Source organism: Oncorhynchus mykiss, chromosome 7 (genome assembly GCF_013265735.2).
Source record: "Oncorhynchus mykiss isolate Arlee chromosome 7, USDA_OmykA_1.1, whole genome shotgun sequence".
In the NCBI taxonomy this organism is placed as follows: Eukaryota; Metazoa; Chordata; class Actinopteri; order Salmoniformes; family Salmonidae; genus Oncorhynchus; species Oncorhynchus mykiss.
Genome location: NC_048571.1, coordinates 53,989,507 through 54,012,048, shown reverse-complemented (window position 1 = coordinate 54,012,048; position 22,542 = coordinate 53,989,507). Strand labels below are relative to the sequence as shown.

Below are 22,542 nucleotides of genomic sequence, written 5' to 3'. Positions count from 1 at the left end.
AAACTGTTACTGCGCTGACGTTGCGTCCAGAGGCAGTTTGGAACGCAGTAGTAAGTGCTGCAATTGAGGACAGACATGCTATGCGCTTCAGCACCCGGCGGTACCGTTCTGTGAGCTTGTGTGGCCTTCCACTTTGCGGCTGTGCCATTTTTGCTCCTAGATGTTTCCACTTCACAATAACAGCACTTACAGCTGATCAGGCCAGCTCCAGCAAGGCAGAACTTTTACGAACTGACTTGTTGGTAAGGTGGCATCCTATGACGGTGCCATGTTGAAAGTCACTGAGCTTTTCAGTAAGGCCATTCTACTGCCAATGTTTGTCTATGAAGATTGCATGGCTGTGTGCTCTATTTTATACACCTGGCAGCAACGGGTGTGGCTGAAATAGCCGAATCCACTAATTTGATGTGGTATCCGTACTTTTGTATATATAGTGTATGTGGAGTGTGGTTTGTCTACAGATTTAAGGTGTAAGAAAAACTAATGGACTCAATGTACTCTAGTTAGTTCAAAATAACTACTTCATGACATTTAATTCAGATGTTGGCAGGGGAATTAGGTTTCCTGTGTCCTTGGAGTTCTTGAGGGTAGGAATACCAGAACTAGTATCACCCTACTCAAATAACCCTTTCACTGGAGGAGAGAGAACCCACACTCCTACAAATACAGTATAGTCTCTTTGAGGTCTTTGCCTGGTATGCTCAACTAAATCCTTCCCCCAGGAAGCCCATTTAAACACACTGGACATCAACATGAAGATAGGATGACTTCATGTCCATGTTGTCACATATTTGTATCAATCTGTTGGTTATGTATAGCAGAGCATAATATGTACTGCAGGACAGAGAAAGTGACTGTTGCTCATACACAACCACTACTTATAGAGGCATTATTGGTTGAAAGTAACATTCCCCATGGTATCACATTTGACTGACAGCCCAAACAAACACACAATGAGTACTGTTTATCTTTTACGGGCATGTGCAGCTAATTAGGGAGGATGCCCTCTCCAGGGCTAATGAGATAAACAACAAAATTCCCCCTGCCCATAAAGTCGTAAACCTGAATTGATCACTTATTTAACCGCCCTTTTAATTGGCTCCCATTAACAGACCTCCAGGCCTGGAGCAATGCCCATTGAAGCCCTCTGTGTCTCTCTCTCTCTCTCTCTCTCTCTCTCTCTCTCTCTCTCTCTCTCTCTCTCTCTCTCTCTCACGCAAAACAGCCTCCTAAACATCGTCTCTTTCCTGGGGAGGGCTGGAATGGGCGGCTAATGGCCCCTGTTAGCTTGAGGGCCACTCAGATGGGCCTGTTTCCCTCTTTTAATCATCCCGGGCCCGCTGCGTTTAATACCAGCGACGTGACGCTGCTTTCTCATTCACAACAGCTGCTCTGTTCCCAGAGCCGGGCTTATGCAAATCTCCTTTGTTGGAGGCGCTCAAATATTTCTGTCCCTCTCCCTTTCACAGAGGAGGGAAGGAGAAAAAAATCAGCCACGGTTGTGAAAGGAGCTCTCTCTCTCTCTCTCTCTCTCTCTCTCTCTCTCTCTCTCTCTCTCTCTCTCTCTCTCTCTCTCTCTCTCCCTCTCTCTCTCAGCACACTATATATACTGCCTATTCCTCTCTCTCCCTCTCTGTGTTCATGTCTTCCCCTTAATCTTTATCCCGCCTGTGTTCTCTTTCTCTTTTCTTAGACCCTCCGTTAACCACAAATTCAAATGGCTTCATTGGCATGACAAGAGGAATCTAGGCCTAGTCTATTCTCCCTGTCTGTCCCACTACAATGCTGCATGGCCTGGCCCAGTAACCTCTGCTCTGGCTGAGGGCAGTAGGGCTCTGTGATGTGAGGTGGGTAGGCTGGCCTATGTGTTTTGGGCCAGACCTGTTGGCAGTGCTGGGTGTATGTGAGGGACTGCTCTCTGACAGGCCTCCTCTGTTTCTGCTCAGAGAGGCTCTGGTGTCCTTTGATCTTTGATTCCTCTCAGTTCCTCAGGACCAGGGTGTGAAATTAAAAGAGTGTGTGTGTGTGTGTGTGTGTGTTGGTCGATAGTACATACTTGTGCATGGCATCTGGAAGGGATCTGAGTCAGTGCGATAGTAACCGTTGCGGCACACACAGTTAGTGGCTCCTTCGTTGGTGGTGCGGCTGTTGATTGGACACTGCATGCAGGATACATCACCCTGTATAGGCTTGAAGAAGCCCGATGGACAAGCTGGGATAAAAACAGAAGAGAGGGAGAGACGAGATATTAACATATCCCCATTTACATACTGTATTTCATGTTTGGTCAGTTTTATTCCCTGTTTGGCTTCATCTCACTTTACGAGACATGTGGTCCAGAGACCACAATGCAAAAGAGACTAACACAGATCACAGTTGAGCATGAATATACATTAGTGCAACCTCCTCGCATGTGAGGGTTTCTCTGTGGAGATAACAACAGACAACATGTACAGTACTGTGTTTAACTTTAATTATTTAGCATGCTCACAGCACACTAATTGCCTGAGACCCTCTGGAGTGGTCTACTTCCTGTTAAGTGCTCTTTAAAGGTCCTCTACTCTTGCTGGGAGAGTGGCAGGAAAACTTACAGCCATGGTTAGGGGTGGTGATCACACACTACTGCATCAAAACTGTGTGTGTGTGTGTGTGTGTGTGTGTGTGTGTGTGTGTGTGTGTGTGTGTGTGTGTGTGTGTGTGTGTGTGCATGGGTACGCATGTAAAAAAAAAAAAAGCAGTCAAGCACTACCATTTACAGTGAAACTCACTCTCCCTGATATCCTCTTCATCCTTACCTCAGTTACCCCCCACTCCTGCCCCCACTCCCGCCACACACACACACACACACAGCGGAACCCTTCCCAGAATGCACAGCAGCCCCTGCTCAAGGACCATGTCAAGAGCTGTTTTTGTACTGGGGCCAAACCAGCTGAGGTTGGTATAGCTTGAGATAATCACCACCCACCTCCCTCCCTGTCTCCCCATCCGTAAAAGGAGGAAATGGAGTAGTGTGGGGACTCGCTACGAGCTAAAGTCACACATGAAAAATTCACACAGAGGAGGTGCCACACTTATGAATGACCTTCACACAGTTATGAATGTCCTTATGCCAATGCTACCTGAGAGCTATCCTGTGATACATTATGTAACACTGGGATAAAAAAAAAAAACATCTGGAGGGATCCTTATCCTGTTGAATACTCTGCACCATAACCCATCTCACAAACTCTCACTATGTTCCATATCTAGGAATAATAAAACCGTAATTTCCCTATCATCCCTGGTCTGAGCTGCCAATTACAGCTGGATTAAAGTGTGTGTCATATGGAAACGTCTGCAGCTGGAACTTTATTTGGAGAAGGTCAAATCACAAGGCAGGATAAGTCTGGGTTCAATCCCACTGTTTATACTAGGAAGACAGATACCAGTTCCCAGTGACCATGCTGGAACACCATGCTGGAACACCATGCTGGAGCACCATGCTGGAGCACCATGCTGGAGCACCATGCTGGCGCACCATGCTAGAGCACCATGCTGGAACACCATGCTGGAACACCATGCTGGAGCACAATGCTGGAGCACCATGCTGGAACACCATGCTGGAGCAGGATTACTGCTCTTTTCCAATCCCAACTCCCCACAAACTCCCTGGAAAACACATCTCAATCATCATCCTCTGTCCAAAACTGCTGCACACACTAGAGCACTGCTGTGCTTTAGTAGCCCAATCCCTGGCCCTGGCCCATCAAACTCAGATTCCTTAGAAAAAAAGTGTCACACAAACAGAGCAACATTTTCAGTGAGGCTGATGCATCCTGTGGAAAGATCATTGTCATAAACATCAGTCACAGGAAGTAGTATTGGGGATAAAATGGAGGAAACCTGATCAAGCTCTTCAATAAATATTAGTCTCAATATATTTTTCTTCTCCTGTGATTGATGGTGGAAAGCGACCTGGTACAGAGTGAAACATGAGGCCGGCACATTCACACTGCCAGTCACCAGAGTCACTGAATGAGGCCCCAGCTACAGATCTGTGGATTGGGACTGAGACTAAAGAACACAGTGGTCTATGGCAGTGAAGAGCTCAGAGGAGCGCCACCAAAGAAAATAGCAGAAAGAGCCAGGGAGAGGGAAAAGAGAAGAGGTGGAGCAGAGGAGAGAAGAAGAGAAAGACAGAAGGCAGTAGGCGGCGCTTAGGATTGAGTAATGGGTGTTTAGGGCAAGCATGTTTTATATGGAAGAGGGAGTTGGGAAGGGGGAACAGTGTCAACAACTAGGCCTATTGTCTATTGTTTGGTAGCCGGATATGGCCAGGTATCGCTTTTTCTGTCTTTATTGTTCCTACTGTCCTCTAGCATCCATGACAGAGATAGAAAGACTGACAGACAAAGACACAGACAGACTGACAGACAGAGAAACAGACAGACCAGGCTGTGTTAGATGTGGGGCTCAGCTTGTCACCACCAGGGCCTTATATTTTTTTTTTGGGGGGGGGGGGGATTCCACCAGTCTTTCAAGAGGCTGTGTTGGAGGGCTGGGGAGCTGCTCGGTGTCAGATGTACCCTGCGGACGAGTACATAGCTCTGATTAAAAAGCAGATCAGCACTTTGATTCCCTCCTCACTCAGATTGGTGGTGTTGAGCTGTTTGATCACAATCTCCCTCAACTCGCTCAGTCAACATGCAATGGCTAAAGCCTTATTATGATGCAGCTTCAGACATCCCTCTGGCAAGGGGAGGTAATAATGAGGGGAATATACATCGCTGGAGTTTTATTTTCCCTCCTTTTGATTCTTTTAAAATATATGTCTCTATTAATATCCTTAAATAAATAAGCACGTTTTCTCAGCTTTCTGGATTTTGACAGAAGTGATGAAACGCTGCATTAAGTCAAGAAGAAAAGGCGCACAGAAACATTCTAATGGAATTTATAAACACTTCAGATTTAATTTAGTGTCAGCTGTGTCAAAGGGTCCAGATCACCTCAAAGTGGTTCCAGGCACACGCCAAGAAAGGAAAGGCTTGGCTGTCACATCTCAATGACTGCTGTTCTCCAGAGCAGAGGCAACTCAGTGACTGGCTAGAGCCCAACCCTTTCTGTCTGTGTTATGAACTTTAATAACACATCCTGACATAAAGAATTGATTTGGGAGTACTGTTGACTCACTGTATAAAGAGGGTATTGTGAGAGGTAAGTCCTCCGTGCCAGGGAGCCAGTCAGGTTTTACAGCAGGTAATTTGCTGGTTGTTTCAAAGGCTTCCGGGAAGTTTCAGCCAGGCAAATTTATGTTAATTGAAAGAGAGAACCTGCAGCTCAAAGCCACTGTATCCAGCCTAGTCTGTGTGAAAAGGTGGGGCTCCATTGTTTTCAGTGGCAGTGCTGATGATGAAGCCAGCCACTCTACTGGAAGCATTCTGAGCTGACAGTGCATCTGGCTTCTCCAGCTCAGTTTGAACAGACACACACAACACACACACGTGCACGTACAGACACATACAGTACATGCACACACACGTACACAAACGCGCAGACGCACACACACACACAGACAGAAATATATGCAGGCAGCACAGCAGCAAATCGGTGTGCCCAGACAGTCAGGAAGAACCCAAACAAAGGCTGGGCATTTGACATTTCCATCATGGCTGTCTGAGCTGTGCAGTGCCTTACCATGGCCAGGGAATCATCTGGCTGATAACAGCCACTAATCCAGCCAAAGGCATGTCTATTGAGAGAAACCCATGACCTGTTCCACACCTCTCCCGTCCCCGTCCCCGTCCCCCAGCAACCCCGCCCGACAGAGAGGTCCTTTGTCCACACCCCCCACGCCCTCTCCTGTTTCCCCATTCCTCCTATTCAGCTGCTTCAAAACCAGCCCCCAAAAATGCTGAATTTAATGAAAGCAGCATTCAAAAAGAGACAAGGGACAGAAAGGGGTAAGGTGTGTGTGCGTGTGTGTGCGTACGTGCGTGTGTGAGTGTTCATTATGTGTGAAAGACAAAAGGCTGGAGGGGAAAGAACTGGAGGTGTGAGGTTTTGTTAGCGCAGCAGAAAAAAAGTGCTGAAAGCTGTGAAAATGGGCAGTCACAGGGCTTCTCTGTGTGGACGTTTTCTATTGTCACAGAGAGAGAGGGCCACTGTAGGGAGCGATGGGCTTGGTCGTCATGGCACTTCTGCTCTCTGTTTACTGTCTGTCTTCTGTATAAACAATTTGGATCACTGGGAAAAATAGATCAGATGTTATCCCTTATTAAGGATATACCATAAAGAGGGAGGGGCTGTTTTGTACCATACTCACTGTCCGATGAAGGAGCAAATCGGATCCAAATTAGAAGAGCAAAAACTGTTAGCTATAATATGGACAGTGAATACACTTGTACTGTTCTGAATCCTGAGATGTTTACTCTGCAGTGGTTTACTCTGTGATGAGGAGCTAACCTTGTGATGGGCCAGCCAGCTGTGCAAGCCATGGCCACAAGTTAACCTAAGGAGAGCATCCATATTGTAGGTAGGGGGTGTAGGTAAAGCCAGTCTGTCCCCTTCATGCCGACCCTTCCTTAGGGAACACACTTCTATTTGGCTGAGCAGTGACACACAGGGCCCCAGAATTCAATTAGGGCCCGGGCCGCGCCAGCTAATTCAATCAAGGAGGTGTGAAAGCAATTAGACGACTGGCATTCGCTTCACCCCACACACAGGCACAAATTAGATATTAATTTCCCTCTCTAGGTTTCCCTGTCTGATGCAATTAGCGTGCCTGTATCTCGACGTGGCTTGCACTGGGGAGCAGGGTGTGAGGTTGACCAATGACCTACTGGACGTAAATTAAGCTTCTCTCCATTTCCTGGACAGGACAGGAACACTTCCTGTGTGAGTAAGTTGGACGCCCACTTGCACTAATGAGGAGAGGGCTGGACTTCACAGTGATTCAGAGGCTGGGGTCAGAACAGCAGCCTTCACTGGTTGTGCAGTCCCCTCAAGGCCCAGTGAGTGATGGCTGCTTTCATCTTACATTCTATGTGTGTGAAGACTGCACATGTATGTAAGTCTATGGTGTCATTGTGTATTAATTATGCATGAATGTGTGTGTGAGTGTGTGTATCTGCAGAAGGATCTGGCAGGTGGGAGGTGAGTCATTGTCAGTGCCCCTGCTCTAAGCTATGTTCCTCTACAGTTGTCAGTGAGCTCTCCTCAGACAGCATCCAACCCAAATCCACCCAGCGGGCGCCATGGAGACAGATTAGGTGCTACGGCGGAGCCCGTGTGAGTGGGAGATTAGTAGGAAACGTGTGACACCTGGGAAATGGCCTCTCAACAGCTGGAGAGGGGAGGGCCCAGGCTCACAATACAGACTAGAAAGCCGGCACATGTCCCAACACACACACACGCACGCACGCACGCACACACAATGCTGACAGAATGCATTTATAAACAACCCCTGGCCACAGCCCAGAGGACAATTTCAGCTAACTATACATCTCCTAGGTGCCAAATACCAGGCTCAGATGTACTCTGTACCCCAGTCTTGGTATCAGAGGTTTCTCTCACTGGGGCACAGAGTACATGAGTTCAGCGCAAAACAACCCCCAGTATAACTGTGGTATGGGTTAGCATTCAAGGACAAAAGGCACAAGGGCCAGGTCAACATAGTAGCTCACTAAAAATAATCTGCTGGTGGATTAAAAATGTTGTAACCTGATAACAGCAGTAAAGTTATTTCCAGAAACCCAACGTCCTCATTCATTATCCCCATTCATTACACGTAAGAAACCAACGAACACCTCTACACACTTAGACCCTCTCCCCATACCTTATTGTCACATGTGGCAAACATTATCTTTCTCATTCAAACGACATATCCATAGTGTTCCTTGAGTTGGAACACCACGCAGTCGTAATGATTATCAGGTCATAAATACCGCCAAAATGTATAATCAGCAAAGGGAAAAGTGTCTTAACCACAGTATTTCCATAGTGTCTGATAACTACCATGTGTCAATAGAATGGGGGAAAGATGAAAGGGAAGAATCTCTGGAGCCATACATGCAGCACAGTAATAATGTCTGGAATTTTCACTGCTGCTTTTTTTTCCCTTCCTCATTTTTTTCCACACTGAGAATAAAAACTGAAATGGGGTATGGTAAAATTACAGGCATTTGTGCCGACACAAAAAATTGTGAAGGGTCATTTCATGCAGGCAGATCACTTGACAGCTTGCTCTCTGGAGGGTCCAGGGGGCCAATCAGGTTGGAGGTAGACCCTCGAGCCCCGGCCTCGGTATATGAGGCTGCAGATGGTTGGGGTGTGGCCTGAGAGAGTCAGGCAGACCCCTGTAAAATAATTAATCTTCATTAAAGATGCCCTGTCAACCTCAACCTGCTACATCTCCTGCCTGCAGTCACAGGAGCTACCTCTGAAACTCCCCTTATCTCCCTACTGATAATTAGGATGATCACAAGAAATAGCAAAATAGGAAGATACATACAGCATTGAATTGCCTATAGAGATGACCGTTGTCAAGCACACAAAAACCCATACTTGACATATTGATCCTCAGTTGCTAAATCATGCTCTCTGGTGAAGTTACACAATGGTACGTCAAGTGGAATGTACAGTACCAGTCAAAAGTTTGGACACACCTAGTCATTCAAGGATTTTTCTTTATTTCTACTATTTTCTACATTGTAGAATAATAGTGAAGACATCACAACTATGAAATAATACATATGGAATCATGTAGTAACCAAAAAAAGTGTTAAACAAATCAAAATATATTTGAGATTTGAGATTCTTCAAAGTAGCCACCTTTTGCCTTGATGACAGCATTGCACACTCTTGGCATTCTCTCAACCAGATTCATGAGGTAGTCACCTGGAATGTATTTCAGTTAACAGATGTGACTTGTTAAAACTTCATTTGTGTAATTTGTTTCCTTAATGTGTTTGAGCCAATTAGTTGTGTAGTGACAAGGTAGGGTTGGCAAACGGAAGATAGCCCTATTTGGAAAAAAATGTCCAAATTATGGCAAGAACAGCTTAAATAAGCAAAGAGAAACAACAGTCCATCATTACTTTAAGACATGAAGGTCAGTCAATCCTTCACAGGAATGGAAGACCCAGAGTTACCTCTGCTGCAAATGATAAGTTCATTAGAGTTACCAGCCTCAGAAATTGGCAACTAACTGCACATCAGATGGCAGTCCAAATAAATGCTTCACAGAGTTCAAGTAACAGACACATCGCAACATCAACTGTTCAGAGGAGGATGCGTGAATCAGGCCTTTATGGTAAAATTGCTGCAAAGAAACCACTACTATAGGACATCAATAAGAAGAATAGACTTGCTTGGGCCAAGAAACACAAGCAATGTACATTAGACCAGAGGAAACCTGTCCTTTGGTCTGATGAGTCCAAATTTGAAATTTTTGTTTCCAACCGCCGTGTCTTTGTGAGACGCAGAGTAGGTGAACGGATAATCTCCAGATGTCTGGTTCCCACAGTGGAGCATGGAGGAGCAGGTGTAATGGTGTGGGGGTGCTTTGCTGGTGACACTGTCTGTGATTTATTTAGAATTCAAGGCATACTTAGCCAGCATGGCTACCACAGAATTCTGCAGCGATACACCATCCCATCTGGTTTGGGTTTAGTGGGACTATCATTTGTTTTTCAAAAGGACAATAACCCAAAACAAACCTCCAGGCTCCTTAATTGGGACAGCCTAGTGGTTAGAGAGTTGGACTAGTAACCGGAAGGTTGCAAGTTCAAACCCCCGAGCTGACAAGGTACAAATCTGTCGTTCTGCCCCTGAACAGGCAGTTAACCCACTGTTCCTAGGCCGTCATTGAAAATAAGAATTTGTTCTTAACTGACTTGCCTAGTTAAATAAAAATTTGACCAAGAAGGAGAGTTGTGAAGTGCTGCACCAGATGACCTGGCCTCCACAATAACCTGACCTCAACCCAATTAAGATGGTTTGGGATGAGATGAACAGCAGAGTGAAGAAAAAGCAGCCAACAAGTACTCAGCATATGTGGGAACTCCTTCAAGACTGTTGGAAAAGCATTCCAGGTGACTACCTCATGAAGCTGGTTGAAAGAATTGAAAGAGTTTGCAAAGCTGTCATCAAGGCAAAGGGTGGCTACTTTGAAGAACCTAAAATATAAAACACTTTTTTGGTTACTACATGATTTCACATGTTATTTCATGGTGTTGATGTCTTCACTACTATTCTACAATGTAGAAAATAGTAAAAATAAAGGAAAACCCTGGAATGAGTAGGTGTGTCCAAACGTTTGACTGGTACTGTAGGTGTTACTCCTCCCCAGCTCATTATAGTCACTGATGTTGTCAGTGGTAAGGAGGACAAGAGTCTGCTCCTGTCTTTATCCACACAAGGCATTTCAGACAGGTGCTAAAAGGAGTTACTGTATTCTACTCTACTGGCTTTGTACTGCAACACTTCACACTGTGAATGGTGTTACATAAAGCACATAGCTGTATCTCCCAGACTGATTCAACGCAGATTCACTCAGCACTGCATGCTACCATGATTTAAGAGAGTCATGGTGGCTATTGTACTGGGAGTGTTACAGTGATCCAGGATGGGGAGAAAAAAAGGACTTTCTCCATCAGCACTTGAACGGGAATTCTCTGTTGAGAATTTGAGACGTAAGGGACAAGTAGGAAACAGGACGATGTAGGAGTGATCTCGTGTCAGAATTTCTCCCGTCACTGTGAGGGGGACAAAGGACATGAACACATACCCTTATACACCCCCTCCCATGGGAACAGCTTACCTGCCAATACTCAGGACATACCCAACAACATGGGGATTGGGGTTGATAAAGCAGTTGGTCATGACATTTCCCCCTTACTGGAACAGTAATATCTTGGATAATGAAATCATGCTTTTTGCTTTATGAAATGTATCGCGCCTCTGGGATAGGGGGAAGGGAGGGCACACAGCGCGCACACACACATATACAGAGCACATACAAACACATATAAACACACACACACACACAACATGCTATGATTCATAGGTGTATTTTAGGGAGTATGCGTGTCTCCACTACACTATCCATATCAATGTGTTTGGAGTCTTTCTGAGTTTTGACGTCGACTGTCAGAGCCCTGGCCCCTAAACTCCCAAATGTACCCTTTTCTCAAGGACAGGCTGTTGCCTGGGAAACAGGAGCTCCTGTCATGGAGGACCTCACCGTTCCGCATGCTGCACCTAGAGCTTCGAGCAGTGATCAGAGACACTGTCTAGAACAGGAGGAGGAGAAAGAGGAGAGGGAGCACCTCCTGTAGACAGCCACGGCGTTAAAGTGGAACGGACAGCATTTTAACAACATGAAATAGTATTAACATTTGTTCATATACACCCCCAGAAAGAATATGATGCCTTTGTTGTTATTTTCTGACAAGTAAGCACTCATTTTCACGTTTTCATACATTCAGAGAATGTTTGGGACTGACATAGAGTAAGGCATTTGTGAGAATTCTATAGCAATATAGACTGGGAAAGCAGCTGTCCGTTTGGACAATTAATAGACACTGCAGTAAATAAAACCTAATAAAAACATGTGTCATGTCCAGGACCGGAGTCTACACAGCCCAGTGTGCCATAGCCAATCAGAGTTACAATAGGCCAATATGCAAATAAGCTATTTACCACATAGGCAGACCCCTCTAGCGACTTTTCTTGGTAAAAGATTCTAGCGACAAATTCAGCTACTTAAACGGGCCTCCCATCATTCACTTTGAACTGGACTGTGTAATTAGAGGCAGTAGCAACACCCGACTTTAGATTATTAGAAATCATTCACCAAAAGCCATAAATACACCTGAATAGATTTCTGCAAATATGTAAATCCCACAGGTGTCCTCTTACATTTGGAAACGTTACGTTCCTATCAATCAAACAACCATGAAATGCTAACTCTCCCTCAGTTGCCTATGCACATCAACAACGACAAAACCAACAACTAATGTTAGCCAAAGCGAGACGAACTAAAATCTAATGAGGGAACAGTAGATAACCCCTCTCAAACTTTGTCAGTTGGCCGTCAGAATTGCACTCATAAACAATGTGGAATAGTAGTCTGCTCGCCCTGCAGCTTGCCTGCCAATGCATGCCCGTCCCAACCCACGTTTTAACAAATAAATGGGAACTTGCCTGCCTACCCGCCCATTTGATAGATGCCAAATACATTTGATTGACAACTGAGAGATATGCTAACTGTGGATAACAGAAAAACGATATGGGGGAGGGGGGAAGTTGTCAACTTACCCACTCGTACAATGACAACATCCTCCCAGCACCAGCAAACATTAGGCTCCAGGTTTTTAGCTTGCTAAATAAATAGGGACAAAAATAAATAAGCTAGCCCATTAGCCACATTATGACTGACTTGTGACCATTGCCCTTGCTAATTTGATTGTATTGACATTCCAGGCCTTGGTTACATTTGTCAGTTTTTGTCGAACATATTGAGTCATTGTAACTGAAACAGTGCATCCCGATTGGCTGGAGGAAGCAAACAATGTACCAGGCCAGCTGTGATTTACAACCTGATAGCAATATTTGTTGGACTACCAAGAAATGTATTGGTGAATTATATTAATCATGCATTGAACTGCATCCATCTATTCTGCCTTACTCTACGTCATGGACTTGTTTTGTCAAATATAACCTATTTTTAAAACATCTTGTAAAGTTGGTTTGTAGCAAAACTGGGAATTTGATATTTTGACTGATATTATGATTGTCTGTTTCATATCTGAAAAGTAGTTAAAACACTTTCTGTTCCACTTCAACGTGTACATGACAATAAGAGGATTCTTTGAATTCCTGTCAATGATTTGTTGATTGAAATCATCCGTATCAAAAGCCCTGGGCAGTATTTTTTCACCTAGCACAAAACAACTAATCCCCGGATGGCTGTGGGTATCCCGGGTAGGTGAGAAGCATGCAGTGAGGGATCTTTTGTTGCCAAGAGACAGATGCAGGAAATAGCTGACAGAGGCTGTCTCTACTGTGTGCATGGAGGAGGGGCCTCTCTCTCTCTCTCTCTCTCTCTCTCTCTCTCTCTCTCTCTCATTACCTCTCTCTTTCCCTCTCTCTTTCCCTCTCTCTCTCTCTGTCTCTCCCTCTGTCCAAACAAAGCCAGTGAGCAGTACTAGTCCAGCCCTTAGTGACAGAGGCTCCCCAAGGTGGGGTGTGCATGATGGACAGGAGGCATAAAGGGACTGTGTTGCCCGTCACTGGAGACAAAGAGGCAACATGGGGTAGTGGGATGGGTGGGGGTGGCATTGCAGGGAGCAGCTGGCATTGAATCCTGTCACTGTCCCTATGTAACCCTCTGACGTACCCACACACGTACAAGCACATACACACACACACGCCACACACACACATAGTAAGATAAAGATCGTCATTTACGAAACCCTGGGTATCATATTCATAATCTGTGTCTCATATCTGAAGCCTCCTATCCCTGGAGTGTATTTATTAGAGATGATATCACTTCTGACCACAAGGATTTAATGAGACGATGGGGAGTCTGAATTCTATTATCCATTCAATCTTCAACAGAAAAAACAACAGCTGCACCGAGCCCACCTAGTCACACACACATACACATACGTATGTCCCATCAAAAGTTTGGACACACCTACTCGTTCAAGGGTGTTTCTATATTTTTACTATTTTCTACATACGGAATCATGTAGTAACCAAAAAAGTGTTAAACAAATCAAGATTCTTCAAAGTAGCCACCTTTTGCCTTGGTGACAGCTTTGCACACATTTGGCATTCTCTCAACCAGCTTCAATAATTAATCACCTGGAATGCATTTCACTTAACAGGTGTGCCTTGTTAAAAGGTAATTTGTGGAATTTCTTTCATTAATCCGTTTGAGCCAATCAGTTGTGTAGTGACAAGGTAGGAGTGGTATACAGAAGATAGCCCTATTTGGTAAAAGACCAAGTCCATATTATGTTAAGAACTGCTCAAATAAGCAAAGAGAAATGACAGTCCATCATTACTTTAAGACATGAAGGTCAGTCATACAGAAAATGTCAAGAACTTTAAAAGTTTCTTCAAGTGCAGTCATTAAAACCATCAAGCGCTATGATGAAACCTGGCTCTCATGAGGACCGCCACAGGAAAGGAAGACCCAGAGTTACCTCTGCTGCAGAGGATAAATTCATTAGAGGTTAACTGCACCTCAGATTGCAGTCCAAATAAATGCTTCACAGAGTTCAAGTAACAGAATGTCAACTGTTCAGAGGAGGATGCGTGAATCAGGCCTTCATGGTCGAATTGCTGCAAAGAAACCACTACTATAGGACACCAATAAGAAGAAGAGAGCAATGGACATTAGACCAGAGGAAATCTGTCCTTTGGTCTGATGAGTCCAAATTTGAGATTTTTGGTTCAAACCGCCGTGTCTTTGTGAGACACAGAGTAGGTGAACGGATGATCTTTGCATGTGTGGTTCCCACCGTGAAGCATGGAGGAGGTTTGATGGTGTGAGGGTGCATTGCTGGTGACACTGTCTGTGATTTATTTAGAATTCAAGGCACAATTAACCAGCTTGGCTACAACATCGCTCTGCAGCGATACACCATTCCATCTGGTTTGCGCTTAGTGGGACTGTCATTTGTTTTTCAACAGAACAAACCCAAAACACACCTCCAGGATGCGTAAGGGCTATTTGACCAAGAAGGAGAGTGATGGAGTGCTGCATCAGACTACCTGGCCTCCATAATCACCCGACCTCAACCCAATTGAGATAGTTTGGGATGAGTTGGACCGCAAGGTGAAGGAAAAGCAGCCAACAAGTTCTCCGCATATGTGGGAACTCTTTCAAGAATGTTGAAAAATCATTCCTCATGAAGCTGGTTTAGAGAATGCCAAGAGTGTGCAAAGCTGTCATCAAGGCAAAGGGTGTCTACTGTCGTGTCTTTGGCTATGCCGGATTAAGTGATATGACATGCTATTCTATAAAATAATTTATCCGTAATTAATACCACCTGATTGAGCTAATCATGTAAATGTAATTAACTAGAGAGTCGGGCACCACTAAATAATATTTATAGAGCTGTTATCTTCCGAATAAACTCTTAAAGACCTAGTAATATTTTACATCCATAGCAGTCAATATTAATCGTCCTCTTAATTCAGTCTCATCTGAAAGTTGTAAATTCTTGGTTATCTGCACGAACCCTGGCTAACAATTTGAATCAGCAATACAAAATTGGGTTTAATTATTTATTTACTAAATACATAACTAATCACACAGAATTACACATACACATAATTAAATCATAACTTGATTACAAATTTCATCATAAAGGAAAACGTCCCTAGCGGGCGGAACAGAAATGACAGCTTGTTACACAAAGGAAAGGGGCTGGGTTTGAGTGAAAGAGTGGGAAGATTGTGGGACACAGGGAGAAGCTGTGCTATCGTAAATACAGTATCTGATGCATTCTAAATTACCGCCCATTTGGAAAAGGAAAATGCAATAAATATTTACTCTGAGTTGCGCTCCGGTAGGTTGATGGTAGATGGAAGGCCGTGTTGCCAAACCGAGTCCTTTGAAGAATGTCTCTGGTTGTCAATTGGATATGTTGTAGTAACGTCGTTGGGTGATAGACGGGATACTCTGTCTGTTCCTTCCTAACCCTCGTTGCATCTGCTGTTGCTAACTCAACGGCTAGGAGGTATCACTTCTGTAGTGAATAAGAGTTCAAAGTTCATACCATTCGCAACCAAGCTCACGCTAATGTTGGCTTCGTTCTGCAGTTATTATCTGAACCATTCTGACATAGGACCGTCGTCCTCACGTCCTCGGAACAGGAGGTTATGTTGTCGTCAAGGGCTTATATAGGAAGGGAGAGGAGGGCGTGTTTGAAAAGTTTTATAGCCCATGTCTCTTCACAGGGGCGGGCCACTGATTGAGCAGCCCTATCTTATGAAAACCCAAATCTCACATTTTAGAAGCTAAAATCACATTAATTTCATATTCAAACATTTAAATTGAACAACAATTCCATGTGAATCCGATAACTCTGATGTGTATACTTCCCACTGTAGAGTTTATGTCATCTTATCATTGATGAGAATGTCTCAGATGACAACCGAACTGACATCATATTCATTAAGTACCACTGCATATGTTCAATTGGTCGGATTACCAGAATATAGTTAATTTCCCCCCCACCTTCTGATGTTCCCAGAATCTCTATGTTAACCAAGGGTTTTGCAAATGTAACCTCAGTAGGGTAGAGAGATGAAAAAGGGGGGAAGAGATATTTATGACTGTCATAAACCTACCCCCCAGGCCAACGTCATGACACTACTTTGAATAATCTATTTTTTGGTTACTACATGATTACATATGTGTTATTTCTTCATTTTGATGTCTTCACTATTATTCTACAATGTAGAAAATGGTAGAAATAAAGAAAAATCCTGGAATGAAGTGTGTCCAAACTTTTGACTGGTACTGTACAGTCGTGGCCAAAAGTTTTGAGAATGACACAAATATTAATTTTCACAAAGTTTGCTGAATCAGTGTCTTTAGATATTTTGTCAGATGTTACTATGGAATACTGAAGTATAATTACAAGCATTTCATAAGTGTCAAATGCTTGTATTGCCAATTACATGAAGGTGATGCAAATAGTCAATATTTGCAGTGTTGATCCTTCTTTTTCAAGACCTCTGCAATCCGCCTTGGCATGCTGTCAATTAACTTCTGGGCCACTGAAGGCAGCCCATTCTTGCATAATCAATGCTTGGAGTTTGTCAGAATTGGTGGGGTTTTGTTTGTCCACCCGTCTCTTGAGGATTGACCACAAGTTCTCAATGGGATTAAGGTCTGGGGAGTTTCCTGGCCATGGACCCAACATATCGATGTTTTGTTCTCCGAGCCACTTAGTCATCACTTTTGCCTTATGGCAAGGTGCTCCATCATGCTGGAAAAGGCAGCTCGTCACATCCGTTCGTGGATGGTTGGGAGAAGTTGCTCTCCGAGGAAGTTTTGGTATATTTCTTTATTTTAGGCAAAATTGTGAGCGAGCCCACACCCTTAGCTGAGAAGCAACCCCACACACGAATAGTCTCAAGATGCTTTACTGTTGGCATGACACAGGACTGATGGTAGCGCTCACCTTGTCTTCTCCAGACAAGCTTTTTCCGGATGCCCCAAACAATCGGAAAGGGGATTCATCAGAGAAAATGACTTTACCCCAATCCTCAGCAGTCCAATCCCTGCACCTTTTGCAGAATATCAGTCTGTCCCTGATGTTTTTTCTGGAGAGAAGTGGCTTCTTTGCTGCCCTTCTTGACACCAGGCCATCCTCCAAAAGTCTTCGCCTCACTGTGCGTGCAGATGCACTCACACCTGGCTGCTGCCATTCCTGAGCAAGCTCTGTACTGGTGGTGCCCCGATCCCGCAGCTGAATCAACTTTAGGAGACGGTTCTGGCGCTTGCTGGACTTTCTTGGTCGCCCTGAAGCCTTCTTCACAACAATTGAACCGCTCTCCTTGAAGTTCTTGATGATCCGATAAATTATTGATTTAGTTGCAGCAATATCCTTGCCTGTGAAGCCCTTTTTGTGCAAAGCAAGGATGACAACATGTGTTTCCATGCAGGTAACCATGATTGACAGAGGAATAACAATGATTCCAATGACTTTGTGAAAATTAATATTTGTGTCATTCTCAAAACTTGTGGCCACGACTGTATAAATATTTTAAGTCGTGGCTGTCATTTGAAGTATTTCATGTAGAGTATTTCAACAAACAGAGGTACCCTGTCTACCTATCCCTCAACCCCCTGTGTTTTATCACTGGTTGATAAATACTGCCAAACCTGTACAGTTTATACATGTCATTTTGAAGTATTATGTTGGCAAGGAACCATCATGGCCTTTTTGCAGAGCCAATCCAGTTCTCAATCATGGACTAACACCTTTCAGGAATCAACCCGTTCTTGCCTGTACCTGATATTGCATGCATAATGTCAACACATGATCCAAGCCTCACAGAGGTGAAGAAAAATTATCCCTATTCCACCACAATTAGCGTTTTTTTCGTCATGAATGTTGTTCTGGAGGCAGCTCTATGGAGTAGTCACTCGCTAGCACAGCCACAAAGACATCAAATCAGATTTTAAACCTAACCCTAACTTTAACCCTAACCTATTTTCATACATTTTTATAATATAGCCAATTTTTACTTTGCAGCTGGCCTATCTAAGGGGAAATCACTCGGTTTTGCCTCCAGGACAAGACTTGTGACAATAAACATCAACCTGCTATTTCACCACTGCAGAACTCAAAATGTCCCCTATCCTGTGACCCACGTATACTTCATCAGATACTTAAGCAATAAGGTCTGAGGGGGTGTGGTATATGGCCAATATACCACAGCAAAAAGCTGTTCTTTTGACTGACACAACGCAGAGTGCCTGGATGCAGCACTTAGTCGTGGTATATTGGTCATATACCACAAACCCCCGAGGTGCCTTATTGCTATTATAAACTGGTTACCAACGTAATTAGAGCAGTAAAAATAAATGTTTTGTCATACCCGTGGTATACCACGGCTGTCAGCCAATCAGCATACAGGGCTCGAACTACACAGTTTATAACTTCATTTGTCAACTGGGTGTTAAAAAAGATCCACTGATTCATGAAAATGTGTGTCAAAACAAGCCACACGAGCAAACCACCAGAACATGATTCCACCTGGTATCTCATCTCACACAAACTCTAAACAAACTGTGCAGCAGGAGACATACACACACACATGCTATTTAACAACGGCTAGCTTCCCTATGCCACTACACCTGCGCCTGAATGGCAGAGGATTGTTCTGAGGTGATTCAGTTGAAAGGTTTAATGACGCCTATGTAGGGGTGGAATACATTAAACGGCTCAATCATAGATCCAGAGTGAGGTGGTGCCCCAGAACATTTACACTGAATGATTAGCCTTTAAACATGTAATTGATTCATCTAAAACAAGGGAAGCCTCTGCTATTCATCTTGGTGCTCTTATTGTCTTCCACCCTCCATGACTATGTCCTTAACCCCGTTACAGAAAGGGGCTAGGCCAGCCGGGCTTCCCTCCATTTGTCCTAATCAATGGAGCCTGTTCAATCCAGACCTGGGGGGGTCAGTGAAATTAAGTACCCAGCTCACACTGCAGCGAGCCGGGGCCAACACAGCCTGGGCATGAGGGAGATGAGCATGGCCTTTGTTGCCATGGTAACGCTGGCTAGCCGAGCCACCGCCACTTCTCCCTCCCTGTCCCCTCCTTATTTATTTGGCAGATCCAAAATGGCTGCGCAGTGGAACAATGGCACTCCTCCATGACACTGAAGCAAATGTACTTCAAAATGAAATATACACATTTTCACCCTTCATTTTCTCAGAGAGATGATAAAACACTGGTGGAATGGGAGAGGGTGTGTCCTTGTTGGAATTGTTTCCATAGTCTAAACAACCCATATGTCACAGAGTTATGATCCAGAAGTACCATTCCCCAGGGCATAAATAAACAAGATGTATTGTATTGTAGCTATTGATCTAGAGATAAACCACTGCATTAATGGGTTTAATAAATAACCACACACTGCTATAGGACACTATAGATGGTCAGATATTGCAAAATAGAAAGAGTGGGAATGAGCTTCAGACTGGCAGGGAAGCCTCCTTTTGCAACTGGGTGCCTCAGTGATGGGGGAATGGAGAACTGGGAGTAACCATGCCCAGCAGCCTATCCCATGGCATCACCATGGCGGCAGGTGGTGGACGATGATGTCTATCATCACAAGTCAGAATATGTCTCAGCACTGAAACAAACACATTACCGCACCTGACACACACACACACACACACACATACATACACACAAGGTGTAATATCTTATTTTTCTGAACAGATATACATCTATCTGTTTTTTCTATGCATCGGCAGGACAGAACGGCAGCTTCGGGTTATGAAGCTCAAATGGCAATCTTTAATATTAAGGAAAAGTTTATGTTCTGCTCGCCTCAGTTAGAATACCTCATAGTAAGTTGTAGACCATACAATTTACCAAGAACGTTTTAATCTGTGTTTTTCATAGCTGTCTATTTACCCCCACAAACCAATGCTGGCACTAAGACTGCACTCAACGAGCTGTATAAGGCCATAAGCAAACAAGAAAATGTTCATACAGAGGCGGCGCTCCTATTGGCTGGTTATTTTAATGTACAGAAAAAAACTCTTGCTCACCTTTACTCCACACAGAAATGCATACAATGTTCTCACTCTCTCTCCATTAGGCAAATTTGACCATAACTCTATCTAGGGCTGGGCGATATGGCCAAAATATATCACGATATTTTTAAAAATGGTATGATGGTATTTTTAGTTTTTGAATAATGAAAGTTATACATTTGCTTTATCAGTAGTGAGTGATCCTATAGTGGCAACACATACATTCTAAGTGATTTCAATTAGTCTTCCTCCATACTGATTGTTTTATACTGTTCAATTCAACTTCAACCAAAACAAATTTCAGCAATTTTATAATTTATGCATTTCCTGCATTTCCAACGTAGTCGTGAAGAGGGCACGACAACGCCTCTTCTCCCTCAGGAGGCTCAAAAGATTTGTCAGGGCCCTCAGAACCTCAAAAGGTTATACAGCTGCACCACTGAGAGCATCTTGACTGGCTGCATCACCACTTGCTATGACAACTGATTGGCATTCGACCGCAAGGTGCTATAGAGGGTAGTGCGTACAGCCAGTACATCAGTGGGGACAATTTCCCTGCCCTCCAGGACCTCTATACCAGGCGGTGTCAGAGGAAGGCCTTAAGAATTGTCACAGACTCCAGCCACCCAAGTCATAGACTGCTCTCTCTGCTACAACACGGAAAGCGGTTCCGATGCACCAAGTCTGGAACCAACAGGACCCTGAACAGCTTCTACCCCCAAGCCATAACACTTCTAAATAGTTAGTTAAGTAGTTAACCAAATAGCTACTCGGACTGTGCACTGACCCCTTTTCCACTAACTCTTCTGACTCATCACATATGCTGCTGCTACTGTTTATTATCTACCCTGTTGCCTAGACACTTTATTCCAAGGTATATGTACATATCTACCTCAATTATCTCGTACCCCTGCACATCGACTCTGTACTGGTACCCTGTGCATATAGTCAACTTATCGTAACTCATTGTGAATGTATTATTATTATAATAAATTATTTTATTATTAAGTGTTTTACTTTTTTATTATTTATCTATTGTCTTTCTCTCTGCATTGTTGGGAAGGGCCTATAAGTAAGCATTTCACTGTTGGTTTACACCTGTTGTTTACCAAGCATGTGACAAATAAAATCTGATTTGATTTGAGTACTGCACCCATACCCTGCCACTGTGCTAGGGTTAGCTAGCTTTCCCCCGGCACTCCTCTGAGCGTTCCACTGCCACATACCTGACATATCCAGACAGGCTGATACAAATCTAATCTCTTACATTAATACTGAAGTGATGAAAAGGTTATAAGACAAATAGAATGCGGATGTAGACTGCTGTATTTCCCAAAGGTTGGCCTACTGTATCTTTGTTCTGTTCTGGTGATGCTGGTATACTTCTGCATGTTTGTCATGTATCTTCCAGACACAGACACACAGATGCTAAACACATACACAAACAAACTGCATTAATACAAGTTTGCTTCTAAAATCCTGTTTTTGCGTCAGCGAAAGGTCAGTAAACCCAAGCGGGGCGTAATAGAACTCCGGGAGATTAGGAACTCAGTGGTGGCCTGCCTGCCTGTGCCGAGGAGACTGGTGGTCGATTAGTCTTGGGTTCCTGGAGGCAGCAGGATTATCTAAGAGAGGCTGGTGGGGGTCGGGAGACCGTTGGGCTCAGAAACAGATCCCCGTCCGGAGTGTGAGAAAATATGGGAGTGACGCAGGCGTGGGGAGGCAGGGTCCATGACAGTTTGATGAGGAAACGTGATGGGATTCCATCCAGGACACACAAACACACGCACTATGGACCATTGTCAGCCAAGGTCACAGACAGGAAAATGCAGCAAAACCCTCTTACAGACGAGATCACAGACATGGTCTCTTTCCTTAGAATGCATCATCAAGCTTTCATCAACGTGTCAGAATTTTAAAGAGCCACTGAACATGCTGATTGGCACATGTTTTTCTGTTGCTCATTAGAAAGATTTGATTTCAGTCTTGGAGGTGTGTTTCCTGACCGATTCTGCATTTGGTTAATGACGTTTGTCCCTCATGAGACACTGTAGATGCGGAAGCCTATTTCACTTCCTCAAAATCCCCAGAATGACTCTAAGATAACTCAAGAAATCTGTAATTAATGTTGATGTTTTTGTGAGGATGTTTAAGTTGCGCAATTTTACATCTAACTAAGGTGTTGGGTGCAATATTTCTAAAGTAAAAAAATTTGCGACATGTTGTCTTACGTAAACAAAGTTGGGCTGCTGGGC

The 22,542-nt window shown here is 44.0% G+C and overlaps 1 protein-coding gene across 9 annotated transcripts in view; it reads right to left on the bottom strand.

The window, feature by feature from the left end:
- Positions 1–22,542, bottom strand: part of LOC110528000 (ephrin type-B receptor 2) — a 160,718-nt gene that overhangs the window by 39,044 nt on the left and 99,132 nt on the right. For all 9 annotated transcript variants that reach the window (XM_036983536.1, XM_036983541.1, XM_036983539.1 and 6 more), the window contains exon 4: positions 2,057–2,212. In XM_036983536.1, coding sequence (XP_036839431.1) covers positions 2,057–2,212 — 156 coding nt within the window. The remainder of the gene's footprint in view (positions 1–2,056; positions 2,213–22,542) is intronic.